General features: G+C 35.6%; 1 protein-coding gene across 1 annotated transcript; it reads left to right on the top strand.

Moving 5' to 3' along the window:
• The first annotated feature begins 5,615 nt into the window (after positions 1 to 5,615).
• On the top strand, positions 5,616 to 14,333 carry acer2 (alkaline ceramidase 2). The gene is made up of 7 exons (XM_083541286.1): positions 5,616 to 6,253; positions 6,498 to 6,612; positions 7,959 to 8,100; positions 8,245 to 8,382; positions 12,664 to 12,801; positions 13,024 to 13,201; positions 14,228 to 14,333. Exons 1-7 carry the CDS (start codon positions 6,149 to 6,151, stop codon positions 14,312 to 14,314), a joined length of 903 nt encoding a protein of 300 aa, XP_083397412.1. The 5' UTR covers positions 5,616 to 6,148; the 3' UTR covers positions 14,315 to 14,333.
• The last annotated feature ends 2,547 nt before the right edge of the window (positions 14,334 to 16,880 follow it).

The following is a 16,880-nucleotide window of genomic DNA, read 5'->3' as shown; positions in this document are numbered from 1 at the left end:
GGTTTACTGGCGGAGCTATTTTGTGTTCTGTGTATTGTCTTTGCACTGTCTTGTGTTGTCTTTGCACTGTATGCACCAGGTTGCACACATGCACTTTCTGTTCTGGAGGAACGTTATTTCATTCCAATGTGTACTACATCAGCAATATATGGTTGAAATGACAATAAAGGCTTCTTGACTCTTGACTTGACTTCTCTACAGAGAAGCTCCTATTAACATAGGATTCAGTACATCTCTTTCTTGGAATCTTATAGACCATATATTATCCAGTGAAGCATTTAAGAACCATTGAAGAGCTGTTTTAATGGGTCAGAGTGATATTCATTTACCATATACACCAACCAGGCATAACATAATGACCACCTGCCTAATATTGTGTTGGTGCTGATCCATTAACAGCATGAACCTTTTCAGCAATTTGAGCTACAGCAGTTTGTCTGTTGGATCGGATAACATGAGCCAGCATTCACACACCACGTGCATCAATGATCCGTCACCTGTTCAACCACTGTTTCTTCCTTGGACCACTTTTGATAGATACTGAGCACTGCAGACCGGAAACACCCCACAAGAGCTGCAGATTTGGAGATGCTCAGACCCAGTCGTCTAGACATCACAGCTTGGCCCTTGTTAAACTTGCTTAAATCCTTACGCTTGTTTTCTCTACTCAATATTCCTTACATATATAAAACATAATTCTTGGTCTGAATGGGTTTTTTGTCTAACTTTCATAGAATAAATGGATGATAGATGAAATATTAATGTATGCAAACGTTACATTAGAGAGGGTCTGTGGCTGTGCAACCTTCAAATGTGTAAAAATGTTTTCTGGCTCAAATATGAATGGCTAATATTCAATGATCAATAGCTTTTATTTGTATCTCTGTTTAGGAATTGTTGTACTGAGTGCCATTACTTTCCCTGGTGATCATTTTTTACATATGTATGATGCATTCAGTAATGAAAGATTGTTGCATGTTGCTCAGAAATGCACAGTTCTGCTATGAATCTCTTTGAAACAATGTAAATTTTTTTATCACAAAACAAAAACATTAACATTATGTCTCAAATATGTCAATATTATATATTAATGAAAAAAGCTATTTTGCCCTTGTAAAATTGCATAATAACATCAGATGTTATTAATAATGAATTAAAGTATAATCCCTCTCTCACACACACACATACACATACACACATATAGTTACTAACATTATCTTTAAGAGATCTTAAAAAGTACATAAGAAGCAGTACAGATCCCTTTGTTTTATTTTACTAACATCTTTATTATGCTTTTTTTTCTCTTTTTATGTTTGTACTGTAGGTCCATTCTTTCTTTACTATAATCTCTCCTTTCTTTTCTTCATTGTTGTCTCTTGCTGCTTGTGTTTTGTCTAATTTACTTTATTAGGAACACCTCCATACACTAGCTGTTCATTTTATTAGGAACACCTCCAACACTACCTGTTCACCTTTTGAATAACATCAACATACACTAGCTGTTCATTTTATTAGGAACACCACCATACACTACTTTATTAGAAAAACCTGCATTCACAGACCGTTCAATTTATTAGGAACACCTCCATCCAATAGCTGTTTACTTTAGCAGGAACACCTCCACACACTAGCTGTTCAATTTATTAGGAACACTATCATACACTAGCTGTTAATTTTATTAGGAACACTACCATACACTAGCTGTTAATTTTATTAGGAACACCTCCACACACTAGCTGTTAATTTTATTAGGAACACCACCATACACTAGCTGTTAATTTTATTAGGAACACCTCCACACACTAGCTGTTAATTTTATTAGGAACACCACCATACACTAGCTGTTCGTTTTATTAGGAACACCTCCATACACTACCTGTTCATTTTATTAGGAACACCACCATACACTTGCTGTTAATTTTATTAGGAACACCTTTATACACTAGCTGTTAATTTTATTAGGAACACCACCATACACTAGCTGTTAAATTTATTAGGAACACCTTTATACACTAGCTGTTAATTTTATTAGGAACACCTTTATACACTAGCTGTTAATTTTATTAGGAACACCACCATACACTAGCTGTTAAATTTATTAGGAACACCACCATACACTAGCTGTTCGTTTTATTAGGAACACCTCCATACACTAGCTGTTCATTTTATTAGGAACACCTTTATACACTAGCTGTTCATTTTATTAGGAAAACCTCCATACACTAGCTGTTCATTTTATTAGGAACACCTTTATACACTAGCTGTTCATTTTGTTAGGAAAACCTCCATACACTAGCTGTTCATTTTATTAGGAACACCACCATAGACTAGCTGTTCATTTTATTATTAGGAACACCACCATACACTACCTGTTTACTTTGTTAGGAACACCACCATACACTAGACTATCACGCACGTTTCTTAGTAAATACATGTATCCACCTGTTTACTATAGCTGTTTACTTTAGCAGGAACACCTCCACACACTAGCTGTTCAATTTATTAGGAACACTATCATACACTAGCTGTTAATTTTATTAGGAACACTACCATACACTAGCTGTTAATTTTATTAGGAACACCTCCACACACTAGCTGTTAATTTTATTAGGAACACCACCATACACTAGCTGTTCGTTTTATTAGAAACACCTCCATACACTACCTGTTCATTTTATTAGGAACACCACCATACACTTGCTGTTAATTTTATTAGGAACACCTTTATACACTAGCTGTTAATTTTATTAGGAACACCACCATACACTAGCTGTTAAATTTATTAGGAACACCACCATACACTAGCTGGTCGTTTTATTAGGAACACCTCCATACACTAGCTGTTCATTTTATTAGGAAAACCTCCATACACTAGCTGTTCATTTTATTAGGAACACCTCCATACACTAGCTGTTCATTTTATTAGGAAAACCTCCATACACTAGCTGTTCATTTTGTTAGGAAAACCTCCATACACTAGCTGTTCATTTTATTAGGAACACCACCATAGACTAGCTGTTCATTTTATTATTAGGAACACCACCATACACTACCTGTTTACTTTGTTAGGAACACCACCATACACTAGACTATCACGCACGTTTCTTAGTAAATACATGTATACACCACAGTACCACCTAGTGGGCATAAATGATATATTAATGCAAGAAAATAAAAGAAAGCAAATAGAAACGCATCCAGACAATAACAATAACACACTTGTCTTTTTGGTCAGAAGTTACCGTGTTTTTTTTCCTTCGTTGTAAAATTGTAAAATTGTACAATTTACAGAAGCTATTATTCTTCTTCAGATTTGCACTCTAAGAATGTACATTTTTATTAGACTGTTTTGTTACTTTGTCTCTTGGGTAGATTTCAGAGCTATTCATTGTAAACCCAACTTCAGATTATTTTGATCTGATATCAAGTCTATTATTACTTCCTTTAAGTACATGTCAGAACCTTAAAACTCAAAAACTCATACTATTCTTGAAATCATTATTTGAAACCTTTGATGTTTTATAGTAACAAAGGTATGCTTTTCTATGCTTTTGTAATGTATGTATGCCCCCTCTTTTTACCTCTTCTTTTTTTTATTATTGTTACTGTTTTTTTTATTGTTTATTGTTGAGTTCTTGATTGCATTAAAAACATAATTCTTGGTCTGATTTTTTTTTTGGATGATAGATGAAATATTAATGTCTGTAAACGTTACATTAGAGAGGGTCTGTGGCTATGCAACCTTTAAATGTGTAAAAATGTTTTCTGACTCAAATATGAATGGCTTATATTCAATGATCAACAGATTTTATTTGTATCTCTGTTTATGAATTGTTGTACTGAGTGTAACAATGAGTTTAAAAATCATTAGTGTAAAAAAAAAAAGTAGTACTTTTCAGTAACACATTCATACACTAAACATTCATTTTTATTATGAACACCTTTTATTAGGAACAGTTCCCTACATTGACTTTTATTATAACCTTTTTAATAACATTACTTACTAACCTTTCACTTTATTAGGAACACCTTCATACACTTATTTTTCTCTTTATTGGGAACACCTCCATATACTAGCTGTTCATTTGATTAGGAAAGCCTGCATTCACTGACCGTTCAATTTATTAGAAACACCTCTATCCAATAGTTGTTTACTTTATTAGGAACACCACCACACACCAGCTGTTTATTTTATTAGGAACACCACCATACACCAGCTGTTCATTTTATTAGGAACACCTCCATACATGAGCTGTTCATTTTATTAGGAACACCTCCATACATGAGCTGTTCATTTTATTAGGAACACTTCCACACACTAGCTGTTCATTTTATTAGGAACACCACCATACACTTGCTGTTCATTTTATTAGGAACACCACCATATACGAGCTGTTCATTTTATTAGGAACACCTCCATACGCTAGCTGTTCATTTTATTAGGAACACCACAATACACCAGCTGTTCATTTTATTAGGAACACCACCATACACTAGCTGTTCATTTTATTAGGAACACCACCATACACTAGCTGTTCATTTTATTAGGAACACCACCATACACTAGTTGTTTATTTTATTAGGAACACCACCATACACTAGCTGTTCATTTTATTAGGAACACCTCCATAAACTAGCTGTTCATTTTATTAGGAACACTTCCATACACTAGCTGTTCATTTTATTAGGAACACCACCATACACTAGTTGTTTATTTTATTAGGAACACCACCATACACTATCTGTTCATTTTATTAGGAACACCTCCATAAACTAGCTGTTCATTTTATTAGGAACACTTCCATACACTAGCTGTTCATTTTATTAGGAACACCACCATACACTAGCTGTTCATTTTTATTAGGAACACCTCTGTACACTAGCTGTTCATTTCATTAGGAACACCACCATACACCAGCTGTTCATTTTATTAGGAACACTTCCATACACTAGCTGTTCATTTTATTAGGAACACCACCATACACTAGTTGTTTATTTTATTAGGAACACCACCATACACTAGCTGTTCATTTTATTAGGAACACCTCTGTACACTAGCTGTTCATTTTATTAGGAACACCTCCATACACTAGCTGTTCATTTTATTAGGAACACCACCATACACCAGCTGTTCATTTTATTAGGAACACCACCATACACCAGCTGTTCATTTTATTAGGAACACCTCCATACACGAGCTGTTCATTTTATTAGGAACACCTCCACACACTAACTGTTCACTTTATTAGGAACACCTCCATACACTAGCTGTTCATATTATCCGATACACTAACCTTTTATTTGATTAGGAACACTTTCAGACTCAAACCCCTTCTCTTTATTAGGAACATCTTATTATAACACTTGGAAAACGTTCATACACTTTATACCCAATCACACTAAGTGGTTTACAACAAGTGGTTGCTAATGATATTTGCAGTGGTATCCATTAGGCTTATTGTGTGATTGTTCCAGCATTGCTGAACACATCTTTAGTGGGGGTTTTTTTCCTCACAAGCATTTGCACTCTGCACCTCAGGAATGTTAACACGTGACGCACTAAACAGCCATAACCGGCTATATATGGTGGCGGGGACGCCTGATAAACTTCCTGTTGTACACACATTGTACTACTCAGCCCTGGTATCCACCCTGTTCCCGGTGGCGAAGGACATGAGCTCGGTGTTTATGTTTTTTGCACATTCTTTCGCGATTGACTTTCTCCAAAGTTCGCGACAACAACTACCTGCTGCTGACACGAGTCAAGCAGGAAACTGTGGGCACTGACACCAGTGCGCATGCGCAGATGCACACGTCGCTGTGTTGTTATCGTGAGTCTGAGTGGGTGAGAGAGAGAGAGAGAGAGAGAGAGAGAGAGAGAGAGACGCACACAAAGCGCGTCCCCGTGAACTGGACTTTCACCTCGAGTTGGACACAAAGATGACAAGTCCGGACGAGTGGACCAGCAACCAGAACGAAACGAAAGCGTGGTACAGAAGCAGTTTGACGTTGAAGTTGTCCACGTGAAACTCTGTTGGCTTTGTGTACGAGCTCCGATCAGCTGCAAAGAGGACTGCGTGGTTTCGTGTGTATGCAAGTGGGCATACAAGCGTGCGTGCATGTGTGTGTGTGTGTTTGTGGTTAAGCCATGAGTGTACGGTTGTGGGATCAGCTCCAGGCTGGGAGCTCGGAGGTGGACTGGTGTGAAGGGAATTATCTGATCTATTCGGGAATAGCAGAGTTTTATAACACGGTACGACTCAGGTTCATCCGAGCTTCATCACTCCATCACCAGTGTCATAATACTGTCATCATGTATAATTTGTATAACATCACATACTCCATTCTGTTCTTGGTGTACTTCAGATTAAGCTGTACTTTAAGCTGCCATGTCAGCTGTAGTTAAATATAGCCTCGGCGATGTGTAACATTTCTCTCTCCTTTTTTTCCCCCTCTTTCTCTTCTTTCTACACACATCTATCTGCGTTTCTCTTTAGATCAGCAACATTTTATTCTTCATTCTGCCCCCTATTCTGATGTGGCTTTTCCGTCAGTACGCCACGCATTTCAACAGCGGAATCTATCTCATCTGGACCCTCCTAGTGGTGGTCGGTAAGTTTCCTGACCTGGAGTAACCTCTGTGAGGAACTTACACAAGAGTTGGCCTGGCTCTGTGCACCAGAGGTCACGACCTTTTGTTGTTGTTGTTGTTGTTGTTGTTGCTGTATTATTTGGGACATGAGACAGATAGAAGCACACAATCTCTGTAAAAGCTACTGAGAAGGTTTTTTTTTTATTTTGATAGAAATCCTTCTTCTGAAATCCAGCTTGGTTTAGATGGTAGACCGTCTTTCCGTCTTGCTTATGACTTGACTAAAGCGGTCAATAAATGTTTTTTCCAGCAAAACGAATAAGCGAAATCCATTTCTGCATTTCCTTTTTTTTTTTTTTTTTTTTTTTTTGACTCCTTTTAATGTGTTTTATTTATTCCAAAAAATAATCCGCTGGGGAAAATGTTCATTGAGAAGTGGCCACAAATAGCAGCAAGGCCACATTTAAGAACAGTGACCTTCTCAGACTGAGTGGAGTTCACTTGAAAACAACAGTCACCTCTTGTTTCATTTGTCATTCTCACGCTGTTTGAGTAAAAACACACTTCAGTTCGACTTTTATCAATGTAGTGCTTATGTTTGCTGATCTTTCAACGGTTTGACAGATATCTTTCGTGTGAAGACACCAGTCTAAACACAACCAGCGTTGGTTAGACCAGATTGTAATACTACATGATGGTATCTTTAACTTCCACTCTGTCCAAACCCAAAACCATAAATCCTCATCAGCAAATCTCGACCTAAGTAGTTCTTTGTTCTTTATATATATTTATATAAATATATAAATAACAGATTATTATGGGACTTTGTTATGACTGACTACAGTATGAATAACAAAGAGATTGAAAATAACAAACCGCAGTATTTGGGAATTATACTATTAGCTGTATCTGCTTTGAAATTGTAGCAGCACGTTTGTCTTTATCAGTCTTGGTTGTGAGAGTAAAATGAAGTACTTGCGAGGAAAAAAATGCTGACACAATTTTTTACATTCTCTGGGTTGTTTGTAAAGCAGTTCCTGAAAGTGTCTGAAAGGCATGACTTTAGTTTAAAAGAATGAAAGAAAATCTTCTGTCACAAACACAATTCCTTTGTAGGATCTACAGATTTATTGGTGTATTCAATTGTTTGATGATGTGTGTATATGTGATTGTGTTAGCGAGAAATCATTCATTTATAATTGTTCTTGTAATCCTTCATAATATTCCCATTAGTGTTTACTATTGTTGTGAGGTATATATATATATATTTTTTCTCCCAAAAGAGAAAATAATGTCCTTTAAAGGTCAATATGCTACGTGTCCTGATTGTGTTGTAAAAGAGAAACTCCATGTAAATCTTTTACAGGGATTGGCTCTGCATATTTTCACGCTACTTTGAGTTTCCTGGGACAGATGCTTGATGAATTAGCAATATTATGGGTACTCATGTGTGCCATTGGCATGTGGTTCCCCAAGAGATACCTGCCCAGGATTTTCCGTAGAGACAGGTGAGACCATATCGCATCTCATGTGCTACTTTACCAGCTGTATGAGTTTAATGAAATTTCCGTATTATTGTATCTGCATTTTTATGCCACCATTCTGTGTTCAAAAGAGTGTCTTTTATTTCTTCTGTCTTTCTGTTTCTCCAGGTCAAGGTTTAAATTGGTTGTAGGAATCTTCTCTGGGATCACCACTGTTCTGGCTTTTATCAAACCAGCCATTAACTCGATTTCATTAATGACATTGGGGATTCCATGCACAGCTCTTCTTATAACAGAACTTAAGAGGTCAGTGACTCTAACACGATTCACAAAACATTCAGGATATGATATTGGCTTTTTCAGAACTAATAATGTGATACTTATATCTGATAAACTTCTTATTTAGTTGTCAGTGCTGAGGTAGACTTAATATCATTATTTCTCCACATAGACATGCAGAGTGAGTAGCTAACCATAGTTTCTTCAAAACTGCAATATCAAAAAAGCATGAGTTATATGGACTCAACACATTTTGCTTTTTTAACCAAAGTGTCTTGTAAGCTATGTAAGGATTAAGGCATGATATACTGTTTCAGGAAAAACATGAATGACAGGGTGGTTTGCCTGGTGTTAGGTATTACACTCATAGGTTTTTTTGCCTATTAAAGAATGACACTTTCACCGCTGCGGCCCGGGTTTAATCCCCGGTCAGGGAACCAACCCTAGCCATTAGGGTTGCACAAGCCTTAGTGCCGGTCCCAAGCCCGGATAAATGGGGAGGGTTGCGTTAGGAAGGGCATTAAGCGTAAAAAATGTGCCAGATCAAACATGTGGATGGTCCACTGTGGCGACCCCTAATGGGAGAAGCCGAAAGAAAGAAAGAATGACACATCTTACAACTTATCCATGTCACATTTAATGTTAAGGAACAAAACAGTTTCCTGTTCTATCTTTTTATAAGCTTGTTTCATGTTACTTAGAAACAAAACAACCTTCTTTCTTTACCATTTGATCCTTACAACACACTGACATTTGAGGCTTATTTTATACATGCTAAATAAACTGTGTAAACTATTTCAATTGTATTTGTATATAGTTATGTATAATAGGTTGTGTTGGTAGCTGTTATTACTCAGGCTTATATACATTGAAGGCGTAGTCTCTTACATTGCATATTGCATTCACCGAGTCTGTGAAACGTATCCTTTTTTTTGTCAGCTTTAATTTAGCTGTTTTTCTTTTTGTATGCTTTACTGACAATTCAGATGTAAGTGAAAAGTGTTAAGAAATCTCCTTAATATCAGCAAATGTTCTTATCATTATTTGCTAGACAAATTATTTGAACTTAAACAAGAATGCTAAGGTTATAGATTGATTCATTTGTCTCTATTACCATCATGTATACATCTTGTATACATCATGTCAACATTGACCAGATCTGGACATGATACAGTGTTCGGTAGGACACTGAGGTATACAGTATGTACCCTAAGTGTTAATTTCCAGGCTCTTTTTTTTAAGAATGTTGTGTAGCATGACATAATTTTTCTCAGAAGAGGAAGTCTAGTTCCTATCATCTGCTTTACTCAGCTGTGTTTCACCGCATGTAGGGACAGTTTGTTCCACTTCTGCTCTGAAACATGTCATGGGCTCACATAAGTAACTTTTTTACGTTTTTAATGACTAAAGAATATTTGATTAGAAAACTAAAGAAAAGCTTTTTGGTTTTTTTTTTTTTTTTTTTTTTTTTTTTTTATGTTTTCCTTGTTTCCTTGTTAAAACTTACTAAAAATAGACAGGCTTGTTTTATATACCATTGAAATAATATCCTTCTGTAGGATGTATAGATTTAGTTATAATTTGTTACTTAGGGTTGCTATCTGCATTTGCTCTATTAAATGATATTAATCAGGCCACATCCTCTCACTCATTTTCCAGACATGTTTTTCTTCCCTGCATATAGATTCCTTATATTAGTTTTTTTCACTTAGGAACTTTAGTTCTTTCTTAAACACACTTAATCAATTAGATGGAAGAACATACTCATATTTTAGAGATTAATATTAAGGTTGCCTTCTTTAAAATCTTATTTAGATGTAATGTTTTTTCACCGTCTTTAAATCACGGTTTGTCCGATTAACTATATATATATATGCATAGGATTCGATATATTTGAATGAACTTCATAAACCTTATTCCTACATTTATTATAACTTTGCTGTTCACTGACTTGCATTTCACACTTCTCTGCTGGAGTTTTGCTCCAATGTCCATATTTCCTCCACTCCCTCTTTCTTCTTCCTGTTCTCTCATTGCTGGGGCATTTGGCAGACCATAATATTCTGACATTGTTATCCTAGTGCCTCAGGATTTAGTGTCAGTTACTGAGGCCAACACGCATGACAGCGGAGACAACACTGGCTCTAACAAACCCCATGAAGAAATTCAACCAAATTCATACAAGGGTCGTGTTATAGAATGGGTGGATTGTCAATTAAGATATAAAGCAAATTTGACTGCTTTATGTTTTCCACATCAGTCCTTAGGAAAAAGTCATTTTTAACAGTCTAAATGCATCATGCGATGGGGGCGATGAGTGGGATTTTTTTTTTAATCAGTGCCAGTCGATTGCATGAGCATAAAAATAAGTACAGGAGCAGTAGTTCAATAAAGATACAAAATAGTTCACTGAATTAATATAATTAGTGAACAAAAAGTTACTTATTACATTTGATATTATAATATCTTAGCAGAAGAGTGGAGGTTGTTCCACTAGATTTTATAGTGTGCTAGTAGAGATTTGTAATTATTCAGCCACAAGAGCTTTAGTACTGATGAAGGGTGAGGAGGACTGGGGTTCACTCAGTGTTCCAATTAATCTCAAAGGAGTTTCTGTTGGGTTGAGATCAGAGCTCTATAGCAGTCCACTCAAGATCCTCCACTCCAACCCATTTAAACCATATCTTCATAGAACTGGCTTTATGCTGAGGGACATTGTCATGCTGGAATAGATTTGGGTTTCCTAGTTTAATTAAGGAAAAAGTTTATTGTACCGCATTGACATCCTGTTCAGTTGTGTGCCTCCATCATGGTGGTAACAGTTTGTGGAAGAATCACATATGGATGGTAAAGTCAGGTGTCCTAATGCTTTTGTCCATCAAGTATACTTGTATTCATTAGTACAAAGCGTTTCTCCTGAACCATGGTGTGAAGCACGTCTGTGGGTCAATAGGTACCGGGCCGCACAGAAAGAATACATAACACATAATTTCCTTTTTATTTATTATCTGATTCTGAGCTATGTTTTATTTTGGAAAATGACCGGATTCTCTACGCCACATCTGTCTATGACTCACTCTTGATGCATGTCATGATGCCTCGTTCACATGTCTTACCTCCATCCGCTACCTTCTTAAAGAGGCTGCTCCGGCCGCTAACACATAATACATTACTGCTTAATTTAAACCCCCAAGCGAGCAAAATGAACAAAAAAACAACACAGTGGATTCACGTTTAATATTATATTTAGAAAATACCAGTTTTTATGCTGGTCTTTTCATTTTATTTTGTTGTATTTATCCACCACACCTTAAAGGCCGGTCCGTAAAAATATCATCTGACATTAATTAGTGGCGCAAAAAAGGTTTGGGGCCGCTGGTGTAAAGCACATTAGTATGCAAAACTGCACAGTACAAGATAAAACAGTGTGCGATCAATTCAGAATGAAAAATGCACAGAACATGGGTTGTAAACTGTAAAATTAAGTTAAACTGAAATAAAACCCCTCAATTATCAACAGATTATCAACAGCTGAAACCTGAACAACTAACATTACAGTATAAAGAAATGTAATGTTAGTTGTTCAGGTTTCAGCTGTTTGCTTGGTTTTGTTAACTTATTTCATTTCTGTTAAATTTAAAAGGATAAATGTTTATCTGTCTCCTTTGTCTGTCACTGTCAAAGGCATTGCATTAACCAAAGCATTTAAAAGGCCTGAAGTGTTGTTTTTCAACAGGAAACTCCTTAATTTTGATTGGGTCTTGTAATAATTTGCAAATAGTGTTTCAAAAAGCATGTTTATTGCTACTCTGCATTGTTAATTAGAAATACATTTAGCAATGTTAATTTTTTTTTTCTCAAACACCCAAGCATGTATTCAAGTAATACTTGTATATAATAATGATAATAATAATAATAATAATAATAATAATAATAATAATAATAATAATAAAACATTTACATTTGCGGCATCTAGCAGACGCCCTTGTCCAGAGCGAAGTACAAAACAACACGGTATAGGACAGTATATAGTGCTTGCATGCCCGTTTAAATAAAGGAGACTCCCTTGTGTTAGAGAAAGTGTTTGTAGGTGTGTTTGTATAGATAAGAGAGATTAGGGTGAACAGACTTGGTCTTAAACCAAGTTTTTTTTTTTTTTTTTCCCCACAAAACTGTTTTACAGGATGTCCCAAAGGTATAAAAGTTATAAAGGCTAAACATATACAATATAAATTTAATATGAAATATTGTTAAAAAAATATATATTTTCCCCTTTCGTAAATGTGTGTTTGTATTTGTTTTGTATAGGTGCGAGAATCTGCGTGTGTTTAAACTAGGCCTGCTCGCTGGTCTGTGGTGGACTTTAGCACTCATGTGCTGGATCAGTGACCGGATATTTTGTGAAATGTGGTCATCTGTAAACTTCCCATACCTCCACTGTGCCTGGTGAGTGCACATCTGTATCAGCTCTGTATGTTTAAAGTAAACACAAGTAGCACACTGGCATTCTTCACACAGTGTCTTCTCACAAGACACAACCATTTTCTTGGAGTGCACACAAATGAAATAGTGGAGAAATCTGTTATTCAGTCTCACTCTTGATTGAAATAAACAGTATTTTAAAGCTATATTTTGATGCATACAATGTTATTTGTTACTTCTCTATAGGCACATTCTGATCTGCCTGGCCTCCTACCTTGGCTGTGTGTGCTTTGCTTACTTCGATGCAGCCTCCGAAGCTCCAGAACAAGGCCCGGTGTTGAAATTCTGGCCCAGTGAAAAGTGGGCCTTTATTGGAGTGCCTTACGTAACTCTGCTTTGTGTTCACCGCAAGCCATCCATCAAGGTGACATGATCAACTGGCGATGCTTCAAATTTTGGCTGTCAGTGCACTTTTACAGATGAACTATTCTTTAGACTGAGAATTTAGTGGTCTATAAAGTGTTTTGTTTGTATTGTTAATTTATATATTTTCCATAAGTATATATTGTCATATTATCCATAGCAAAGTACTTCCTAATAGTATGCTTGTTAATGTGGAGAACTCGCTGGCTCAGGGATAAAGGAATGAGAGATAGGTGACAGGTTCTCCAACTAAAAAATGCCTTTATTTTGCCACTTTTTACATTCACTTTCCATTGTTTTGTCTCAATGCACGCACACGTGTACACTGTTTTGTGTTTCTTTTTCTCTCCCGAGGCTCTCTTCCCTTATCCTTTTATCCTCCCCAGCTACCACTTAGTTTTATTTTTTAATTACTAATGACTTCTTTTCATTATTTGAGTGTAAAAATGGAAATAATAAACTAAAATGAAAGCACAATTTATCAGCATTCAACCAATATTTTCAGGGTCTTTATACTTGCTGGTCTAATGTTTAGTCATATCCAGTTGTGTGGTTATCTGTATGAAGAAGTAAAATTAATGAATTAATATTTTTTGCCATAATGCAATTTTTCACAATTTTAGAATGCGAGTTATTTTTGTAATGCTGTATAGCACAATGTACTATGGTAAAGTATTACACGGACTGCATAATAATCAAGTGTTTTTGTAAAATACAAACAAACAAACAAATTCTCCATGTTCCTGAGGGAATGTCTTGCATGCTCTGTTATACAGAAGCAGAAAACTCTAAAGTCCGTTTGTAGATGGTTTTAATTGAATATTTGATTGAAAGTTGATCTCATTTCTTAACACATTTGCAGTAAAGCAGCTTTGCAATGTTTTTCTATAACTTTAAGTTTCAGACAAAGGCATCATTATTTCAGAGGATAAATTGTTTTGTTTAATTTAAATCTGTTTATTTTTTTTCTTGTAAATGCTGATCTTAAATAGTCTTTTTGTAAGTGAAGACAAAACTGTTTTTACAGGACACAGCACAGAACCTCAGTACACGTGCCTCTTGTACTCGGAAGCAGACAAGAGGACTTTTTTCAAGTTTGTTAAAAAATAAATAAATTCTGATTAATGATTGTATTTTGTCAAATGTTATGACTTGTTTTCTTTTATTTATGTAATTAAGTTATTCCATATTACCAGCTTTATTTTGGTTTAATGTATAGAAAGGTATAATGTATGTTAAAATCTTTTTACCATAGATTTATTATACCAGGACCACTTACATAAATTTTTCTCCCCTTTTTAAATGCCCTTTTCTAGAACTATTAGGTTTGCGTAATTCTTTATATATAATTTTAATTACAATTTTTTAAATTATTATTTCATCTTGCATGTCAATATTTTCCGTTAACAATTTGGTATAATACTGAGTCGGAAATAAACAGGAGTTGGGGCAAGAATAACTTCTACATTTGCACATTCATTTCAGGTAATTTACTATAGAAATAGCTGTCTATCATCTATAACACACAACTCAAATATGGAACAAAAATGTCGACAGGTCCTGAAGAGTGGTTTGAGAACCATTACGGAAAAATTAGCTTTTCGTTTTTTTTGCAGGTAGGACAGACGAAGTCTGATCCAAGTAGTTGGTGCATGTACTTAACAATACCAATCATATTTGAGGTAAATATGAAGCACAACATAAAGCAAAAGCATTTAAATAATTAATTTATTCTTATTGTATTCATTCTGATTTATTTGTAATAATAATTATTATTATGAATTATTATTTTTGTTGCTTACCAACACTAAACTGTTAAAATGTAGAGTTTTCAAAACTAAGCTGTGAGGCTTTGATGATCTCTCCAGTTTTCTCCAATCTCCTATTGAAACGAGAAGACCTACCTTTTCCTGAAAACGTACTTAAAATAGCATTTTTCCCGTTTTGCCGTCTTTGTTTAAAAGAAAATCTTCCGAGTTGTAGGCTGATGGGATCTTAAGTTTGTAATCCAGCAAATTGATTTATTCATTGATAGAGACTCAAAGCACTTCTGTAGCTCTGGATAAGGGCGTCTGCTAAATACCGTAAAAGTAAAATCTCTCTATTTCTTGCCATCTCCATCCAAGTCTCATTTCAGGTTGCCTGAAGTCCTCAATGATGTGATTTGTCACCTTCTTATTAAAACGCACCTGAAAAAGACAATTACAGAGTGTAACACAAAAATATACACATGGTGCAACAAGAGAATGCAAAACAAAACCATGTTTGTTGAAGGAGGGCTGGTGATGGCAACTCTTTTTCCATGCACATGCATGTCTTCCATCATTATATGGCACATGGTATCTCTTTTCTTGCATTTTTACAAAAATGTATTTTGTACATCCATAATCTGTCTTGTGATTTCATTATGTCTTTTATAAGTGATGTCACTGGGAATAAGAATGTAATTGCGCGGCCTAACAGACCATTTCCTGTACACTTGACAAATTCTTGAATGATGATTTTGAGAGAATACACCCTACATCTTGCATAACTTCTAGACATTTTGACAATCAAAATCGTAAAAATGTTTGTGTAATCAAGAGCCGCCAGCTTGGAGTTAAATGTCCTTGCTTGTGTCTTGCACACTGTTGCATCACTATTTATGGCAAATAGTGCTCTGATTTTTAACCTGTAACTCAATAATCTTTTAATTATGATTAATATACAATAAAAGAGGATTAGTCACAATAATATTAAACATGAGTAAATCCATATATATTTTCCCACATGCATAACCCAGGACACAATACTGATGTAATTATATATCTACCTTCTTAGCGTTTTTCTTTGTGCCCTGTTTAGGACTGCGTTTATCCTCAAAGTCAGTGGAGCCTGAAGTTGGGTGCCTTCGTCGAATCTCTGCTGCCTTTAGGTTGACTAGATTAGTGCAGGAGAAGCAGTGTGGATTATGGGCCCCACTGTGCTCAGGCAGGTCGCTCACCTTTTGAGTCTTTCCATTGGCAATGTTCAGTTTTCTGTTTCATAGTTCATACATGATGTCATGTCCATATTTAGTAGCCCTGTAAAACTCATACGGTGATACATGACTTTTCTGTATTGAGGAGTTCACAAAGATTACAAGAAAATGTTCTCCAACACAGAACTGACATACTTTACTACAGTCATGAGTGGCTTGATTTGATATTTCTTCAAAATACCAAATACTTGTCTTGTCCAAGTCAGGACAGCGGCCACGTTTCTTCTGATCACATTTTTTCGCTTTCCTTTGTTCCATCATACAATGAAATACTTAACACAGTCTTCTGGAAAATGGTGCAGTCGATTTCACTCTGTAAGAAAACACACAGTTTTCAGATACTAGAACAGATTTCTTGTAAAGGAAGAGGAAAATATGGAAAAATGTACAACATTCAAGAAAACCAAAAAGTTTTTTGTTTTTACATGATATTTCAGTTCATACCATTAATGCAGCATCTCAACTTTTGGTGAATGATGACTAGACAAGTCTTTAATGAGAGCCGGTCTCAATACCACAACAACAAAACCCCCATCTCTCACTGATTAATGCCTAAATATAAGTGCTGGATGGTCATTCACGAATGATTACAATGTGTAGCGTAAGACTTGTTCAAAATGAACTGAATGCACCAAAATACCACCATATCCGAACCGAATTC

Source organism: Silurus aristotelis (assembly GCF_946808225.1).
Source record: "Silurus aristotelis genome assembly, chromosome: 5".
In the NCBI taxonomy this organism is placed as follows: domain Eukaryota; kingdom Metazoa; phylum Chordata; class Actinopteri; order Siluriformes; family Siluridae; genus Silurus; species Silurus aristotelis.
Note: the sequence above shows the minus strand (reverse complement) of the source record. Positions and strands in the feature narration are given on the sequence as shown.